The sequence below is a fragment of the Balaenoptera acutorostrata genome, chromosome 3 (assembly GCF_949987535.1).
Source record: "Balaenoptera acutorostrata chromosome 3, mBalAcu1.1, whole genome shotgun sequence".
Lineage (NCBI taxonomy): Eukaryota > Metazoa > Chordata > Mammalia > Artiodactyla > Balaenopteridae > Balaenoptera > Balaenoptera acutorostrata.
Genome location: NC_080066.1, coordinates 11,261,261 through 11,281,291, shown reverse-complemented (window position 1 = coordinate 11,281,291; position 20,031 = coordinate 11,261,261). Strand labels below are relative to the sequence as shown.

Sequence of the window (20,031 nt, the reverse complement as noted above, 5' to 3'; positions counted from 1 at the left end):
GAGCCCGCGAACCACAACTACCGAGCTCGCGTGCCACAACTACTGAGCCTGACAACTACTGAGCCTGCGCTCTAGAGCCTGTGCTCCACAACGAGAGAAGCCACCGCGATGAGAAGCCCGCGCACCGCAACGAAGAGTAGCTCCCGCTCGCCACAACTAGAGAAAGACAGCGCACAGCAACAAAGACCCAACACGGCCAAAAATAAATAGTAAATAAAGTCTACTATTGCCTTCCTCCTTCATCAGAACCCTGGGCAGGCGTCCCAACAGCCATATCCCCAGGGAAAAAAATACGGTGACTTGAAAATCTGTCGAGATGCAGCAAAAATGATCACAATAGTCTTGGAGCTATACAAATGCAAATGCTTGTTCAGAACTAGTATCACATAAACATGAGATAATAAGTGTTAGAATGTGTGCCTCTAGGTTGAAACACTGATGAAATAGAGGATGTTTAGAGAAATGGACAGTGAGAGTTAGCAACATGGTTTAATCTCACATGGGTCCTAATGCTTTTAGTTTCAGCAAGATTGATGTATTCTGGACCATAAAACAAGACTCAAAAACTTTAAAAGAACTGAAATCATACAAAGTATCCTTTCTGCAACAGAATTAAACTAGAAATCGTATAGAACTATCTCTGGAAAATCCCCAAATATTTGGAAATTAAACAACAAGAAATAATCCATGAATGAAAGAGGAAGTCACAGAGGAAATGTGAAAATAGTTTGAGTTGAATGAAAATGAAAACAATACATCAAAAATTTGAGGATGCAACAGTTAATATCACACTGACTGAGAGCAAGGCAAGAATGTTTTCCTTCACTATTCCTATTCAGAATTGTACAGGAAGTCCAAGCCAGTGCAATAAAGCAATAAAAAGAAATAAATACACAAATTAGAAAGAAAGAAGGAAAACCATCTCTATTCACAGAAGAAATGATTGTGTTCATAGAAAAATCCAAAAGCATCTACAAAAAAGCTATTCAAACTAATAAGAGAGTTTTGAAAAGTCATAGTATTTGATACACAAAATCATTAGTATTTCTATATACTGGCAATAGGCAACTGGAAATTGAAATTCAAAGAAAAACTTACCATATATAATAGTGAAACCAAGGGCAGTCATCAGTTAGATCCCTTAAACTATAACTTGCTTAATAAATAACATCCTGTAACTTGCCTTCACTGACAAAGCTTGCTTTGTTTTCGAAAACTGCATACCCTCCAAGCTTCACGTAGCTTAGACAATATATCACAAGACGCCTTTCATCACCCCCTACAGATAACACCTCTGACATATGGATTGCTATAGTACAGTTGTTTTTTCAGGAACATGGAGTTAGTCTTGCCCAGGTCAAATCAGTCAAGAACCCCCGACCATTAAACTGGTCCTGTGCAAATATCTGATGGATGACCATTTGACGTCATAGGACCGAAAATTCCACCCTCAGATCATCCTAACGCTGTCATTTTCTGAACATGCGTCCCAGGAAGAAGCATGCAACTCAGATACACCTGTGCAGAACACAGGTTATGCTGCAGAAATCAACAACATGATTTTTAAACTTATATGGAAAGACAAACAACTAGAATAGCTAAAACAGTTATGAAGAAGAACAAACTTGGAGGACACATACTACCTGATTTCCAGACTTCTGTACAGATACAGTAATCAAAACAGTGTGGTATTGACCAAATCAAAATAAGCACGTAGATGAACAGAACTGAACAGAGTGCCCAGAAATAGACCCATGCATATACAGTCAATTGATTTTTAGTCAAAGATCAAAGGCAATTCAATGGAAAAGAACAGTCTTTTCATCAAATGATCTTGGAACAAGTGGACATTCACTTGCCAAAAAAAAGAAACCGTTATCTGTACCATATTAATAAGTTAACACAACACGGATCATACACCTAGATCTAAATTTAAAACTAGGAAACTCTGTGAAGAAAATAGAGGATAAAATCTTCATGACCTTGAATTAAGCAAAGATTACTTAATGAAAGGATGCTCAACATCATTATTCACCGGGGAAATGCAAATTAAAACCACAGTGAGATACTATCAGCTAGCTGAATGGGTAAAAAACAAAGAAAATAAAGAAATCCTGACAATACCTAGTGTTGCCAAAAATGTGAAGCAACTGGAACTCTCATACACACTGGTGGGGATGCAAAATTATTCAATCACTTTGGAAAACAGTTTGGCAATTTCTTATGTATACTCCCCGTATGACCTAGGAATCTCAAGACAAATTTACTCAAGAGAAACAAAGACATAAGTACAGACAAAAACATGCAGGTGAATATTTATAGCAGCCTTATTCATAATCACCCCAAAAAGGGAACAAACCAAATATCCTTCAGCTGATGAATGATTTTAAAACTGGCATATCCATATAATGAAATCTTACCTGACAATAAGAAATGAACTACTGGGACACAAAACAATATGGATGAATTTCAAATGAATGATGCTAAGCTTTACAGATTTACTAAGGCCATATGATATTTGATTACATTATACGACATTCTGCAAAGAGCAAAACTCTAGGAACAGACAATATATCAGTGGTTGCCAGAGCCTGGGGCCTGGGGAAAGGATTAACTACCAAGGGACACAAGGGCATTTTTTGTGGTAAGGGCTGTTCTCTGTCTTCATTGTGGTGACTTCCATGACCGTATGCATTTGTCAAAACTCATAGAACTGCAAACTAAAAGAGGCAAATTCTATTGCACGTAAATTATGCTTCAATAAACCTCACTTTAATTTTTTTAAGATTTTAAAAGATTTTTTTAAAAAGCTGTTTGCTGGGGAAAAATACAGTAAGAATCAGAGTCAAGTAAAAAAGAAAAAAAAGTCTTCTAAGAAGGAAGCACAGCTACTTAAATCAGGATGAAAGACACCTCAAGAGAGAAAAGATTTTTAAGAGAAGATGAAACCAATAAATCAGGTTTAAGATGTCTGCAAAAACAAACAAACAAACAAAAAACAAAAACAAAAAAACCCCAGCTTCATCCTGCCCTGAGAGGTCATCAGGGAAATACAGAGTATCTTAAGAAATAAGAACTAATTTGCCAGATACTCAAAAGCTGAGGCAACTGAGTCAAAGAAAGAGAACGGTAGGCAGAAATCTAAGATGCCCTCCCATCCCTATCCCCCCGTGTACACACCCTTTGTGTATAATCTCCTCCACTTACGTGTGGGTGTGACTTGTAAATATAACAGGAATTCACTCCCATGATTAGGTGATTAGTCAATCGACTCTGAGTTCATCAAAAAGAGCTTATCTGGGTCCCCTGGTGGCGCAGTGGTTAAGAATCCGCCTGCCAATGCAGGGGACACAGGTTCGAGCCCTGGTCTGGGAAGATCCCACATGCCGTGGAGCAACTAAGCCTGTGCACCACAACTACTGAGCCTGCACTCTAGAGCCCATGAGCCACAACTACTGAGCCCGTGTGCCACAACTACTGAGACGGCGTGCCTTAGAGCCTGTGCTCTGCAATTTATTTATTTATTTTAAAAAAGCATCACAAAAGGCAACAGCATAGAGAAAAGAGGCGAAGGCTAAGGGCAGACGTCTTTGGAGAATAATCTCTATCAATTCCATCCAGTGGTGGCCAAGAAAACCCAGCACAGACTGGTGGAGGTTCCCTGTTCTTGTCTCATTGCTCTTGATAACTCATTGTCCCTACAGGTTTTACTTCTCTACCTCCGGGCCCTGACTGCAGTCACCCAAGTACTAACACTCCTCTCTGGGGGGGACACCCTCCCACAGGTCTCCAGGGCCAACAGTGACATCCAGAGCAGAAACACGTCTGTATTCACTGGACTTCCTTAACACTCATTCTCAACACGGCCATTGGTGAGACTAGGCACCAGGAAATAACCACTGAACTTTATAACCATAAAAAAAGCATGAATCATTCCTGAATCATCTTTCCCTATATGGGAAATATAATAGGAGGGTTCCCCCTGCCCAAAGAATATTATCTGAATTACAGGTTGTAGTATCTTGCAAATTAAAATAAAATACATCCTTCATCTTCATAATATTATTAGTTCTTTGATTTACAGCACTGTTCATTCTGAACATCATATAATGAAAATGGAGTAAATCATAACTTACCCTGTAACTTTTTAGTCTGATGAAATCAACCTTCATAGAGACAAATCTATCGGAATTTCGACTGATGTTCTTAAGGTGTTCTACCAGATCTGCACAGAACTTGTAGCCTCCTTTAAGTACACATAGGACCATAATGTCACAGTATCCTATGTCTTTCATAATATCCTTAGCCAGCCGTTCAATTCTGAAAGAAGGGATTAAAAGATATATTAAAGCATGATTACTTCTGAGCATTTTTGTTCCTTTCCCAAAAAAATGCATGATGTACTCTACATATTAGATTATGCAGGAGAATGTGGAGAAGGGCTTGGGAGACAGAAGCTTACAAATAAAGAAGCTTTGTTAACGTTGGACAAAGAGAAAGTGTTCAAAACATATTTCTGATAACCACACCATCAATCACACATTTTTGCTCCTCTGCATCACAAAAAATGATTAAGGTGTGAAATATGATGTCAAAGATCACGAAGGCTATTATTTGATCACTACAGAGCCTGGTTGTTAGCTTTAACAAGGCTATGATGGTATGTGGTGATATTACGTTCCCTTTAAAGCAGAGAAAAAGGAAATGGAGAATGACTCACCCACCTGACCACATTAGACGAGACTGGAGGAAAAGTCAAGACCATAATAACTATCGAAAGAATAATATTTGACTTATATTTGATGAAGATAACACGTAACCTATATGAAAGGTGCTCCAGACAATCTCAGTGGACACCGTCTCCACAGATCATAGTTTGAATGGTGTCTCCTGAAGTTCTACAATGATGCAGCCTTGGGCTGGCACCCAACACCTAATGTGGAACTGTCATTGTATTTTTTCTCATTGTTTCATATGTGGAAGTCCATTGCCCATACACCCATACAACACTAAAACCTTGAATGGAGGTAGGATCTAAGGTGCACACTTTTTAAAATATTCCCACTGGCACCTCAAACTGAATTAGATTTAAAACAGATGAAGTGAATGATGTGAAAAAATAAAATATTATATCACATATGTTCTAAATATGTAATATATATACTTCTAAGTATATACTTCTACATACTTCTATACTTCTAAGTATATACTTCTAAGTATATATATATATATAATATATATACTTTTAAGTATATATATATATAATATATATACTTCTAAGTATATATACTTCTAAGTATATACTTCACTTTATATATTTTTATAGGTTTTTTATTTGTGTGTGTATATGTGCATACATATACATATAAAATGACAACCATGGTTTCAGGTCATGTTTCTCAAAATATGATCAACGAAACATGTACATCAGCATGCCAAATATTCTTTTTTTTTTTTTTTAAAGATTTTTTTTGTTGTGGACCATTTTTAAAGTCTTTATTGAATTTGTTACAATACTGCTTCTGTTTTATGTTTTGGGTTTCTTGGCCATGAGGCATGTGGAACCTTAGCTCCCCAACCAGGGATCGAAGTTGAACCCCCTGCATTGGAAGGCGAAGTCTTAACCACTGGACTGCCAGGAAAGTCCCCAGCATGCCAGATATTCTATAAAAAGGGACACTTGTTTCCAGCATGATGCAGTGAGGAGGTCAACACATCCTCTTCACAAAAAGAAAGTAGAAAGTCGGACAAAACTGTCAAAAGCAACCATTTCAGCGCTCTGGAAATCAACCAAAGGCATGCACCAAACTGAGAATCATTTATTCATGAAAACACTGAACACTGGGTAGAAACAGCACAGATCTGTGGTATTCTTGTCTGAGAATGGTCCCCTCTCCCTGGCCCCCAATCTGCTCTACCGTTCAACCAGGTAGTCAAGCAGGGTGGGGCACTGCTCACCCGATGGGGAGCACCGTCAGTTAACAAGGCCATCTTGGTAGCATGCCAACAGGGAGGGCCAGGGGCCCCGTTATCCTGAAGTTGCAGTCCTGTTTGAGCAACTACCTGGCAGACTAGTCACAGATTTAGTAGAGAGTTCCGGGAGGTTACAGTCATGGGAGAGGGGCAGATAATAAACTCTCCACATATCCCAAGTTGACCGGAAGCCGTGCATATGCACTGCAGAGACTAGTGTGGGCCCAGGCCACCACACATCCCTGGATGGTGGAGCCCGTAAGCCTGTGTGGCAGAGACACAGGAAAGCTCAGTGGAAAGTAAAAGCCAAGGAAGGCTTGAAAAAGGCTGGAAATTTGAATGTGCTTGCCAGGCTCCCACACACATTCATCAGCAAAGAGTGGAAGCCTCCCTGGCTCAAGGTGTTTGAGTACAATCTCTACCCAATCTTAGGCTGAAGATTAAGCTATTCAGACACAAGCATGAACTCTGGTGAGCAAAACTTAAAAGGAAAAACAAGAAAAATAAACTACACATCATCAGAGGCTACACATTGTGGGGTAGACAGTTTTCACAGACTGGCAGACAAAAAAAGAAACAAAGAACAAGGGCAGGGGCTTCCCTGGTGGCGCAGTGCTTAAGAATCCGCCTGTCAATGCAGGGAACACGGGTTCGAGCCCTGGTCCGGGAAGATCCCACATGCCGGTGGGGCAACTAAGCCCGTGAGCCACAACTACTGAGCCTGCGCTCTAGAGCCCACGAGCCACAACTACTGAGCCCACGTGCCACAACTACTGAAGCCCGCGTGCCTAGGGCCCGTGCTCTGCAACAAGAGAAGCCACCGCAATGAGAAGCCCACGCACCGCAACGAAGAGTAGCCCCAGCTTGCCGCAACTAGAGAAAGCCCACGTGCAACAGCGAAGACCCAATGCAGCCAAAAATAAATAAATATATAAATAAATTTATTTTAAAAAAATAAGAAGGGCAATGAATAGGAAATAGTTACTAATATGGTAGAGATTAAACCAAGTATATCAATCATCACTTTAAACGTGAATTGTCAAAACACACCAATTAAAGGCAGAGACTGTCAGAGTGGATCCAAAAAACACCCTAATGTATGTTGTCCACCAGAAATTCATTTTAAATATGAAGACACAGATAGATTAAAGGGGTTGAGAAAGATGTACCATGCTAACATAATCCAAAGAAAGCTGGAGTAGCTGTATCAATTTCAGACAAAGCAGACCTCAGAGCAAAGAAATTGTCAGGAATAAAGGCTGACATTAGTGTATTAAAAAGAGGTCCATTCTCCAGGAAGACATAACAGTCCTTCATGCATCTGCACCCAACAACAGAGTACCAAAAAATTGATAGAACTGTAAGAAGTAGATGAATCCACTATTGCAGTTAGAGACTTCAACACCCCTCTCTCAGTACTTGACAGATCCAACAAGGCAGAAAACCAGTAAGGATATAGTTGAAAGGAACAGTACCATATACCAACTGGACCTGGCTGACATTTGTAGAATACTTCACCCAACATTCTCCTTAAAAGATATCAATAATAAAATGAAAAGACAAGGCACATACTAGTGGGAAATATTTGCAAATCATATGTCTGATAAAGGACTTGTGTCCAGAATATATAAAGAACTCTTACAACTCAATAAGAAGAGAAACAACCCAACTGCAAAATTAGCAAAAGACTTAAACAGGCATCTGTCCAAAGAAGATGTATGAATAGCTAACGAGCATACTAATCATTAGGAAAATGCAAATTTAAACCACAGTGAAATACCTTTATATATCCACTAGAATGGCTATAATTAAAAGGACAAACAATACTAAATGTTGGCAAGTATGTGGAGAAACTGGAACCCTCAAACACTGCTGGTGGGAATGTAAAATGGTGTAGCCACTTTGGAAAATAATTGGCAGTTTCTTAAACTTACCATGAAACTCAGAATTCCTCTCCAAGAGAAATGAAAAGATATGTCCACACAAAGACTTATACATGAATGTTCATGGAAGCATTATTCACAATAGCCAAAAACTAGAAATCTAAACGTCCATCAACTGATGAGTCAATAATCAGATATTGTATGATTTAATTTATATGAAGTGCTCAGAAAAGACAAATTTATAGAGAAAGAAATCAGATTAGTGATTGCCTGATGGTGGGGGTAGGAGCAGAGATTGACAACAAACTTTTGGTGATGATAGAAATATTGTAAAACGATGGTGGTGATGGTTGCCGAACCATAAAAATGTACCAAAAATCATTGAGTCATTTACCTACAATGGGTGACTTTTGTAGTATGTAAATTATATCTTAATAAATTCATTTTTAAAGGTGGGAAGGGGCATTCTTGGGACGCCACTCCAGACCACTGAATCAGAATTTCTAGACATAAAGCTTAAGATTATGCATTTTTACAAGTTCACTGGGTAAGTGTCCTGTAGAGGGAACTGGTAACCTTACCAGGATTCAATCGTGTACTAAATCAGGATGCAATTAACTTAAGTCATAAATTAATTTTCAGATGAGAAAAGCAGGAATTTGTTTAAACCAGGGGTTCCCAAACTCGTGTGAAGAGAAAATGCTTCTGAGAGTTATTAAGAAGTGAACTGAGTACAAAGACACCCACTACACAAAAAAGGTGCTTTAACTGCTAAAGTCAAGCAGATTTCTTCCCTACCCCTCCCTTTTTCTTTGCAGGAATCTGTATCTTTAATACGAATTGCCAACACAGAGGTTTAGCAAGTTGGGAGATGTCAAATTTCTTACATTTATTTCATCACAGAACCTTTTTTCCTTCCAAGGATCAAAACTTGTATACCATGGAAGGCCACCTGAGGCTGTGAGAAACCACAAACTAGACCTTATTTTAATAATATACTATAGTTTGAGAGAATACACAATGTGCAGATCTTATCCAGTGGAAAATCTTAGAATGTGAGTGAGAGAATGACATTTCCTTTTGCTTACAGACAGGCACTGATGGAAAGATAATATCCTGGGAATAGTGACCATCCAGCGCTTTTCAAACTTTCCTTTGGCTGAGGATCTATTTTACAAGTTAAATTTTAACTCAGAAGAATATAACAGCTTAAAAAAATAGAGGCAGAAATACAACGGCTTAAGGAAAAGGGGAGAGTGCGGAGCCCAAAGTCTCAGTTTGCTCCTGCTTCTCAGAGCCTCTCCCACCCCAATTTCTGAGTCTGAAATCCATGAAGCTTGCTTTTCATATAAATGTGAAGGCTTAAGTACTTGATCTTTGTACAAGAAATTAGAGGTCCATGGAAAGGCAAGAGTCCGGGCATTAAGGAAGCTTTGTTAAAGGGATAGGACCTATCAATCCTGAAGCCTGTGGTGGGCTGAACTGGAGGGGGCTCTCTGAAAACCAAAAAACCAATGAGGGTGACTTAGGGGCTTAGAACAGGAGAGAAAATGTTGGCTTTCGAAAAGCCAATCGGCTAGGAAGGAGCCAGAGGATATCTATGTCGACGGGTCCAAAAGAACTAGAAACACTACTCGAGAAACAGTTCTGTGCTGCTATTTTTAAGCTGCAAATATTTCTATTTCTAAAACATTACCACTGAAAACGTAATTGTGCACAGACTGGCCGACCTGTGAGAAATGACTTATTTGAGATAAACACAAGTCGCAGGAAAAGCCTTCAGGGGTGAGGCCTGTGAAAGCAAAGGTCACCTCTTAACTGTCCCTGGTTAAGAGTCTGTGAAAAACGTGAGATAAACGCTTTCCCAACGCTCATTTTCATCAGTTTGTACAGGACATTGTTATTTTGAGGATGTTACTTGTGATGTAACACCTTCCATATGTATAGCCTTCTCACCATTTCCCCTGAACAAATATCCCAGTAAATAGTTCATGTAAAGCACAGATTTATTTTATTCCAAATTCTCTGCAGTATAAAAGTTCTGTGTACCATTATATAGAAGAGACTCAGGAATAGGGTCCCCAAGTGTACCGTATGACTCACACAAGAGAGGGCTAGACAAAACTTACACGGCAAAGAACACTCACCTGTCCACAACGATGCCGTGAGGGATGAGGACATAGTCCAAATCTCCGTAATAGTGCTGTGGGTACGTGAACAAATTCAAGTCATACCCTGGCCAGTCGTCCATAATCTGCAAATCAAATTATCTTGGTTACAATATTTTTCATTGGAAATTTATTTTAAGAAACATAAATAAACAAGAGCATCCTTTGAAAAAAAGAATAATATTGAAAACAGACTAGGTCTGATAATCCATATGGCATCAAATTATATTCTGTAGGACTTCCCTGGTGGTGCAGCAGTTAAGACTCCGCGCTCCCAACGCAGAGGACCTGGGTTCGATCCCTGGTCAGGGAACTAGTTCCCGCAAGCCGCAACTAAGACCTGGTACAGCCAAATAAATTTTTAAAAAAATTATATTCCGTCAACCTATGAGAAGCCAGGTGGGACAAGGTAATTTGTTTCACGTAACCTGACGAAGGACCTACTGAAGTGAACAGGGAACTCCATTCCTGACTTTTGGCATCACAAGATAAAATACCAACTTAATGTCTTACAGCTAACCTGATAGCATTGTTTGTAAGAGTGCACATATGTAAATATACAATTTATATCTAAATTACAAATACTATCATGAATATATTATAAGTAAAATTATGTTTCTAATTACAGGCACACCTTTTATTGTGCTTTGCAGATGGTATGCTTTTTACAAATTGAAGGTTTATGGCAACCTTGTGTTGTCAGATGATGCTCAGCATTTTTTAGGAATAAAGTATTTTTAAATTAAGGTGTGTACATTGTTTTTTTAGACAATGCTATTGCATGGTGTAGTGTAAACATAACTTTTATATGCACTGGGAAACCAAAATAATTTGTGACTCATTATTGCGATACTTGCTTTATTTTGGTGGCCTGGAAGCGAACCCACCATATCTCCGAGGTCTGGCTGTCTACTGACGGAGACGGGATCGCCCCACATTATTATAATATATTATTATATATACTCTTACATGTCTGTGCACTGTAATCACCTCATCTGCCTGGGAAAGATTACCTACTAAAAGTACATGTCTCCTGGGATTATTGTGGACCCAAACTTCTGAGTGGTCGGGTCATTACAGTAAAGACTTCAAAAGGCTGTGCTGGGCTTCCCTGGTGGCGCAGTGGTTGAGAGTCTGCCTGCCAGTGCAGGGGACATGGGTTCGAGCCCTGGTCTGGGAAGATGCCACATGCCGCGGAGCAACTGGGCCCGTGAGCCACAATTACTGAGCCTGCGCGTCTGGAGCCTGTGCTCCACAACGGGAGAGGCCGTGATAATGAGAGGCCCCCACACCGCGATGAAGAGTGGCCCTCACTTGCCGCAACTAGAGAAAGCCCTCGCACAGAAACGAAGACCCAACACAGCCGAAAATAAAATAAATAAATAAATAAAAATTAAAAAAAAAAAAAAAAAAAGGCTGTGCTATGGTGGGAACGTAAGTCAGTCCTGTTGGGAGCCGACTGCTCCAGAAAACTGGTATATTCAGATAGCGGACAGACTGCTAGCAAGTCTTCCTCTTGCTTAGGACAGGATGCGCAAGTCTGATGGTTAGATAGCGAAGATGCGGGAGAGGTAAATGATGGTGAAGACCAAGTTACGTTTACTTTCAGGTCATCCAGAAAACCTGTGACACGGAGGTGTTAGGCACTCAAGACAAACCACAGCTGAATGGGCTCTGGGTTTCCGGTTACTCCCGTACACTTCCACCAGACTCCTCCATGCAGCTGTAAGCTTCCAGGGCCTTTCATAATGCAGACCTATCCTAATTTCCCAGCCCAGCTGCCTACACCATCCCCTCCTGCCCTCAGATTGGTCTCCAGTCAAATCAGGATCCTTCCCAGCTCTGTGTTCTGCTCATTTGTCTTGCACCTATGCCCTCTCCCTCTCTGTCCCCCCTACCCCTGTATCCCAAACTCAGCATCTTCCACAAAAACTCAGGTCAGGCCCCACTTCTTCCTGGAGGCCTTGCTGACTGTTCCTGCTCTATGATCATGTCTCCCAAACTCCTGGTGCCCCTCAGAGCTCAGTGTGTTCCCACTGCTTGTGACATATGTACGTCTGAGTGTGTGCTTTGTCTTGTCTCCTCCCACTGGAATGTTAGCTCCTTTTGGTAGAGACTTTGTCTGTCTCATTCACTGTTGAAACGCCAGTGCTCAGAACCCTGACCCGGAATACGGTAGGAGCTCAAAAATGTTAAGTGAGTGAATAAATGGCACAGTCACCACCCACACGTTAGCCAACCCTCAGTTTATCTCCTTGTGATAAAGAGCACCACTGTTCATGGCCCCAGAAATTCCTACCTACCGTGGGCCGACTGACAGTCAAATGATGTGTCATCTGCGTACCTGAAGAGCATCACATCTGCTCTGCCTTGACCAGCAAATCAGCTGGTGGCAACTGTTGAATCTGCACAGAGCAACTCTGGCTTCCACCCTGAGAACTCCTGGGGCCTGCTGTCACCATCAACACCACAACGGCTGGTCAGAGCCTGAACCGCCAGCTGAACGTGAGGAGATTCCAGAAGATGCACTAGCAGACCACGACAAAGACCAGACGAGAAGCCTGACCAGCACCAGGCCCCAGGGAGATCACCCAAGGGCACAGCACTTTCTGGCTCCCCTGCCAGACCACGCACACCACCCACCTTGCCTCTTGCAGCCCTCCCAGAGGCAGCGGCATGAACTAGTGGCCACTCCTCCCACCACGGAAATCCTGTAGAACCCCCTGCCTGGCTGAATCTGAGACCACTCCCTAGTCCCTGGTCTAGGGCTCAGCTCTGACACTTACTATGATGTTAGGAAAATTACACTTGAGACTCATTTCCCCCTCCTTTAAATAAGACACAATAAAACCCATGGACAGGGTTGTTTTGAGGATAAAAAGATAGAGCAGATAATGTACTTAGAATTCCTAGCACATCTCCAGGTATATAATAAATGCTTAATAAATGACGCCCCCAAAAAGAAAAGAATGATAAAATGACAGAACAAACCTACATATAAAAACTGTACTGGCAATCTGTAGCTAAGAGGCAGCACGGAGTAATGGTTAAGAGCACGGATTAGAAGTCTAACACACCCGGGGGTGAATTTACTAGCTGTTGGACCTTGGGCATTTTAACCTCTCTGGGTCACAGTGTTTTCATCTATAAAATGGAGCTGATGCCTACCTCATATGGCTATTTCAAGGACTAAATAAGATAGATAATGGATATAAAACTCTTACATCAGTATCTGGTCTACAGAACGCTGCAGTAAATGTTAACCAGTTAGATGTACTGAAACATCAATAGTTTACTTACAAATTACGTGTGTTAATTAATTTAAAGAAGTGCTTTAAACCTATCTGCCAAAGTCTTATTACCCTAGTTAAAGCTGTAAATTTCAAAGTACAAGAAACGTGTTTCTCTAAAACTATCCTATAAGCCAAACCAGCCTATTTCCCAATGAGTCTGAAATAGTGAGTTTTCACTGTAGAGATAAAAGACAATTAGAAATGAGGGAACCACTGGTTTATCCTTAATAGTGCGTGCAAATTGCACTGTAAATGTGTTCTAGACCTGAAGGAATGGAGGCTGCTAGGAACTGCAGATAATTATGTTTTTCATCTGCTTTTTGAAAAATCAAAACAAGAAGTCTTTAAATAGTTTCAGTATCACAGATAATACGCTCTAAGTTTATTCAGAACAATGGCTTCTCTGTTCAAAGACGCAAAATATGGCCAAGCTGGGGAAGTGACAAACACACTGAGCCATTTTACACCACATGCAAACCCCGGAACTCCTTCGGACTTTCTTTTCCCCATTGGAAGATATACTGAAGACCTTCTTTCTAAGTCATCAGAAATAAATTTTTTGCTTAGAATATTTCTTGCCTTGTTTTTCAAGTTGTAACCCCTAGGGAGCAAAATAGTTTGGAAACACATACAAAAAGCTAATCTTGGGGGACTTCCCTGGCGGCGCAGCGGTTAAGAATCCGCCTGCCAAGGCAGGGAACATGGGTTCGAGCCCTGGTCCGGGGAGATCCCACATGCCGCGAAGCAACTAAGCCCGCGAGCTACAACTACTGAGCCTGCGCTCTAGAGCCCGCGAGCCACTACTACTGAGCCCGCGTGCCACAACTACTGAAGCTCGCACGCCTAGATCCCGTGCTCCTCAACAAGAGAAGCCACCGCAATGAGAAGCCTGCACACTGCAACCAAGAGTAGCCCCTGCTCGCCGCGACTAGAGAAAGCCCGCGTGCAGCAACGAAGACCCAAAGCAACCAAAAATTTTTTTAAAAAATTTTTTAAAGTATTTGCATCAACATCTTTAAAAAAAAAAAAAAAAAGCTAACCTCGGCTCCTCTCTGCTGCTAAGCCCCAAACCCTGGGCCCTACTCTCTCCTTCAGGCAGTGATCACAGTGGCCGCCAATTTCAGGTTCACATCCACCCATCCACTGTTAGAGAGGAAGGGTGTCTCGTCCCACAGCTCTGCTTCTGGGAATCCCAGACAAGAACATCAACTGGCCCAGCTGGGGTCACTGGTCCAGCCCCAGAGCCAGGGAAGGGGGTGCACTGTGAGGGATGCCTCAGAGCCACACGTTGAGAAACTGAGTCGAAGCTGTGTCCTCAAAGAAGGGTCCCAGGTTCTGCTACCAGGGGAATGAAGGGGGGCTCCACAGACCAAATAACATCCTGTATCTGCATGCCTTCCTCTTCTGTGGGGGGCTCTATACCCGGAAGGGGAAACTCTTCACATCTAGTAAAGTCGTTTCCATGGGGGGAGGGGGAGGGAGATGCCATAACAGAAGCACAATCATTTCAGATTTTCTCTTCTCCTTACTCCTACCAAACTCACATGTGTAGGCACTAACTATGCTTCTTTGATAATGGTTCTGTAAAAGTAAACCATATCTAATAACCTGATCCCCAAAGACCAGAGAGGTAGAGAAATCTTTTCTCTCCCTGAGAAGCAACAAAGATATACCAACTGACGTGTGTGTGTGCGGCGTGGTATGGGGGACACTGGTAGCCAGTCTATCCTGAGCAAAGTTTCTAAACTCAGGGTCTACATCTCTGATTTGGTAATTAGCACCTGCTCCCATTTACTGTTAATAATCTACTAATGTCCTACCTCCGCGAGTAAACTGAAAGCCATTTGTAGGCAAGAGCCATCTTCAGTCTCTTCATTTTCCCTTCTCTTGCACGAACTGTATTTCTCGTTTTAGGCTCAAGTCATCTGGCTCTATGTCCCTTGCCATCTTTATCACCAAGTTTCTACCAACTCAGACTTCTCTTCTCCACCTCATTTCTGGACACTCCAGTACACGCCCTGATGATCCTTCTAGCTACTCCATCTTGTAGTAACTTCACCTACCTTAGCTCAAGCGACTTCGCCTCCGGTCCACCTTAGCCACATCCCATCCGCCACAGCAGCCTCACCGTTCAGATTCTTCTCCAGAAGCACAGCTTCCCATGTAGCACAGTGCTGGAAAGCTGGCTTCAACTCCTGCTTCTGCCACTTGCTAATCAGGTGACCTTGGCGACTGCTTATCATTGCCTCAGCTTCCTCCTCTGTAAACTGGGGATTATAATATCCCTGCCTCGAAGATTTGTGAGGATTAAATGAATCATACAGGAAAACCACATAGTAAGTGCTCAATAAATGCTTGCCATTACTACCTGCCCCCTTTTCCACTGGTACTAAAATTTCCCTTTGATTTTTTTCCAACCCATTCTTGAGTGTTCTCTGCTTTCCCCGTATTACCTACCCTCTGGAGCTTTCCTTTTCCTCTCAACCCTCCCATCAGCACCTTGAATTCATTCTGAATTTGCCTTGCCTGCCCATATCCAACTTGATATTAATGTAATTATCCCAAGTTCTACTGGAGAGAATGACATAAAGGCAGGGGTGATCTCCATTATACCTTGATTATTTCCAACCTTGGTGGACCCTCTCACTACCTTCCTGCATCTTTCACCAAATTACCTTGCTTTTGAGAAAGTTTCTTTTAACAGTGATAGATTGGGCTACTTACTGTTCCATCATTTGCTTTTTAGACTTTAACAATCTACCGTTCCTATTAGTCATATCGACTGACCTCATTCGTTTTTAAGACTATCTATTATTAGATACTAGTACTATACTTTAACCGTTCTACTGATGAAATAGTTGTTTAAAAGATTCTCACTACTGATGGCTTTGTCTTTTCCATCGTGATGCCACTTGCTCTTCCTGAGGCATCTGCCCCTGCTGCTGACCTCTTAGCCTCCTCACCTCCACAAAACTCTGTTCCCTAGGCACCTACCACCCCGTCTGCTCTCTCCTACTTTGCTACTCATTCTTGGTCTCCTTATCTGGCTTCTCCCAGACACTCGGCCTGTTACATTTGGGGCTTTCTACCCTTAACAATAGTTTCACATTTCTTCTCCATGTTCACTGGGCATCCCTATCCACTGCCAAGCATCAGATATTTTTCTATTTGCTGACAATTTCCAAATCTATCCAATCACCCTCCTGAATTCCAAACAGGAATTTCAAATTGCCTCCTGTGCATCCTGACCCATAGGCTTTACAGGTACTAGAGACTCAACTTGCCCAGAATTGAACTTAGTGATTTCCCCTTTTACATTTTCATCCCCCTCCAACTCACCCCAAGTCTAGGCCTGACCATCCTCTCCATGGCAACTGGAATGATCCTTTTTTTTTTTTTTAAAGCGTAAACTGGATGTCATGATTCCTTCTCAGAATGTAATGATTTCTTTGCCCTTGGCAGGCGCTGTCTGGAAGACCCTTCTTCAGAGTCTTCACGTGGCTACCTCCTGCTTAGCCTTCAGCTCTTGGCTCAGATGTCACCGAGGGGCTGCTCTGCCTGAGCTAAAGCGGCATCCCCAGCCCTCCGCCAACCACTCTCCATCTCATTGCTCTTGTCTTTTCACTGCAGTTATCACTCTCTGAAAGTATCTTCGTTGTGTATTTGCTTTCTTACTGCTTGCCTGTGTTCCCCTCTAGAATGTGAGCTCCACCAACACAGGGCTTTTTGTTTCCCCAGAGCCTAGAACACGGTCTGGAACACAGCAGGACAGTCAACATGAGTGGAATGAATAAATAAATGAACTCCTCCTTTAAGAAGGAAAGGCCCGGCTTTGAAATTAATACTGGGCAACACGGTTCAACCTGAACAGATCGGTTAGGCTGTGAGATGTTTCCTAGCAGAACGCTCCTATCCTGTAGTCCCTTCCCCGTCACACACAGATTATCTGTGCATTAGAGGCTGATCCCTGAACAAAGACTCTTAATGTAGCAAGTTAGCCCACACCGCACCCTCACCACCGGGTCACTTTAAACCTGACGCGTTAAAACTACCACCTTCCATAGAGACCATTCTAAACCGAGCTGAAGCCGGCGCCATAGGCCAAGACCAGATTTGATTCCACGACACCGAGCGATGGGTACCCACTGGGCGCTGGCTGACTTCGAGGGATCCCCAGGGATAAAGAGGCTCTGGTCTGGGACCCCATCCTCCCCCACCTTCTCATTCGGACACACTACTAGCTACTCTGTACACACCCTCTCTAGCTGGCTCAGCGGGCCCAGCGTGCTGTTTCCCTTCTGCCGAACCGGAGGCTCGCTCGACGGCGCTAGCGTGTCCCGAGCCCGCGCAGAGGCCCCACAGAAAGAGCCTTCGCCCGGGTTTCCAAGCTCAAGCTCCGTCCACTAGAGCTCCTCTACTTCCTGGCTGCCCCGGAGCGCTCTGAGTATCCCTTCTGAAAACAGCACGTGAAGCCCGCGCTGGAGGAGTCAGGAGGGAGCACGAGAGGAAGGAGGCCCACAGGAGCGGCCCGCGGGGGTCCTCGCAGGCCCGCCCGGCGCCCGGAGGTGACTCCCGGTGGCCAGCGAGAGTGGGGAGCCGGCACCACCCGGGCTTAACGCGGGAGTAGCGGATTCCTGGCGGCGGGAGGGGGGGACACTGAGGACACCGGGTGAAGGGATGTTAAGCGCGGGTCAGACTGGGGGAGGGGCAGGATGGACGCGATCCCGTCGCGAGGGAGGAACAAAGCCGTGGCCCGCTCTCTCCCGAATGCATTTCGGGCGTTTAATCTAAAAGGGGGGGGAGGGGTGCCAACAAGGGAGTGGCGGGGAGCGCGCGACTCGGCCCCGAAACCGGAGTTTGCATTTACCACGACGCCTCGCCCGTAGTCTGGCGCCTCCTCACGGCTCCCGGCCATGTTTCTCCGGGGAAAGCGGGAAGGAAAGAAGCGCGCGGGAAGGAGCCGGGACGGTGACGGGCCGGGAGGGGGTGGGGGGAGGTGGGAGGGCGGGGGAGGGGGCCCGCCCCGCCCCGGGCCGCCGGGCGACCAAGCCGCGGCGCGCCGAAGACCCCACGCCTGGCGCGGCTCCAGCGCCTCGGCCCGCGCCCCCAACCCTGGCGGCTCCTCGGGCGCGGAGCGCGGGGCGGGGAGGCGGGGCCCGGGGCGGGGGCGCGGGGCGCAGCTGCAGAGCGGCGTCCTCTCCACCTGAGCGCCGTCCCCCGGGCGCCCGCGCGGGTCCCCCTGCGGCCACCGCCCGTCTGCGAGCCCCCAGCCCGAGCCCCGCGGGGACCCGGGAGACCCAGGCTGCCCGCGGCTCGGTTTTTACAGGAACAGAAAGCGTGCCCAGATCCCCCGCCTCCCTAGGTCTGTCGTCCCAGCTTTCAGGCTGACAAGGTCCTTGAATCCTTCCTGCTGACTTTTAGGCGCTCTTTATCCCAAGTAAGTCCGCGAAAGAGCCTGCGGTAGAGGATATTCTCGAAGTACGGCTGTGGGCGAAGCTCTGATGTGTTTTTAAAATCCTCGAACTGCCCAGCCAGGCGTTTGAAAGAGCCGTGCGGTGGCTCATCCCTGAACCATGCCCGCGGTTACAGGATGTGGACTGGGAAATAGGGCCTTTCCTTTACCCCTTTCAGGGCGAAAAAAAGAAGTTTTGACACATCATCTACTTTACCACGTTTGTAAGAACGTATGGTCAGATTTTAACTGTTTCAGGCTGCAGCTTAAAGCCGTCGCTCTTCTCAGATTCAGAAGCCTTCTTTTATGAATCCTTTGTTAATTCAACCCCTGATCCCAGCCTTCCCCGGAATGAGGGTCCCCGTTCTTTGTCCGTTCCTCAAGGGCCCTGCTCTCCCTTTATATGCATTCATTGCCCTGGTCTTTTCCCTCCCGCCTCATCCTTTGCAGCCCCGCTCAGGTTTGAAGCCCCGAGCAGAACTCGGGCCCCTCCGAAAGACTATTTTGTTCATCTTCGGGTTCTGGCACAAGGGAGGGAGAGGAATGCTGATTTTGCTTGGTTTGAGGGGAAAATAGTTACCAATCAGTAATGTCACTCTGGGTTGGAAAAATGTTAGTCATTCCGACATGGCCGTGCTCAGCCCTGTTTGTCCTCTGCTAAGTGCCAGCACGTGGAAGGAAGGCAGCCCCGTGGATTGCTGAAATTAGGTGCTGTGCTTGCGGACTGGCTCCCATAAACTGGGTGACAGTGTTTCTTGCACAGGTAAACATTTTCTCTCAGTAAGTGTCAGACGTCCTTGTTTTGGGCCATTTTTATAGTCTGACCTCTTTTCTCAAAAGTGAGGGACCATCTTCTATTTTCATTGTCAAAGGCCAGGCCCAGGAAGCATCTTCACAACCAAAGTCATTAAAACTTACAGAAACTGAAAAGTGGTGATCCAGCTTTAGAGTTCAGAAGACTCTTCTGGGGAGGCAGCCACCCGCCTACTCGGTAGGTTATGGTGGAGAAGCTGTGTGTTCAGACTCAGACATCTGCACCAAGACACTCAGGTGAGTGTGATGCAGTGGTTCACCAACCATGCCTTAAGGAATCCCACTGTCTTACTGCTGCAAAATCACATTTACCCATAGGAGGCTCAGTGCTGGTACATGGGCCTTAGGGACAAGAAACTTCAAAATAGGTTACAGATGTAGCTGCTCTACTGAAATCAAAAAGCTACTATTGTGTGCCCAGCCCAGGCACTGTGGAAGATGTAAAGGAA

General features: G+C 44.2%; 1 protein-coding gene across 4 annotated transcripts in view; it reads right to left on the bottom strand.

Moving 5' to 3' along the window:
• Positions 1–18,605, bottom strand: part of PRTFDC1 (phosphoribosyl transferase domain containing 1) — a 98,793-nt gene extending 80,188 nt beyond the window's left edge. Inside the window, exons 1-3 of one of the 4 annotated variants that reach the window (XM_057543714.1) lie at positions 18,185–18,605; positions 10,004–10,110; positions 4,137–4,320 (exon numbers count right to left, since the gene is read on the bottom strand). In XM_057543714.1, the coding sequence (XP_057399697.1) occupies positions 4,137–4,320; positions 10,004–10,110; positions 18,185–18,232 (339 nt within the window). In that variant the 5' untranslated portion in view covers positions 18,233–18,605. Of the gene's footprint in view, positions 1–4,136; positions 4,321–10,003; positions 10,111–15,380; positions 16,653–17,573; positions 18,127–18,184 lie in introns of those variants that run through there. The other 3 variants (XM_057543713.1, XM_007189889.3, XM_007189891.3) reach the window with 3 other exon arrangements.
• Between the last annotated feature and the right edge of the window lie 1,426 nt (positions 18,606–20,031).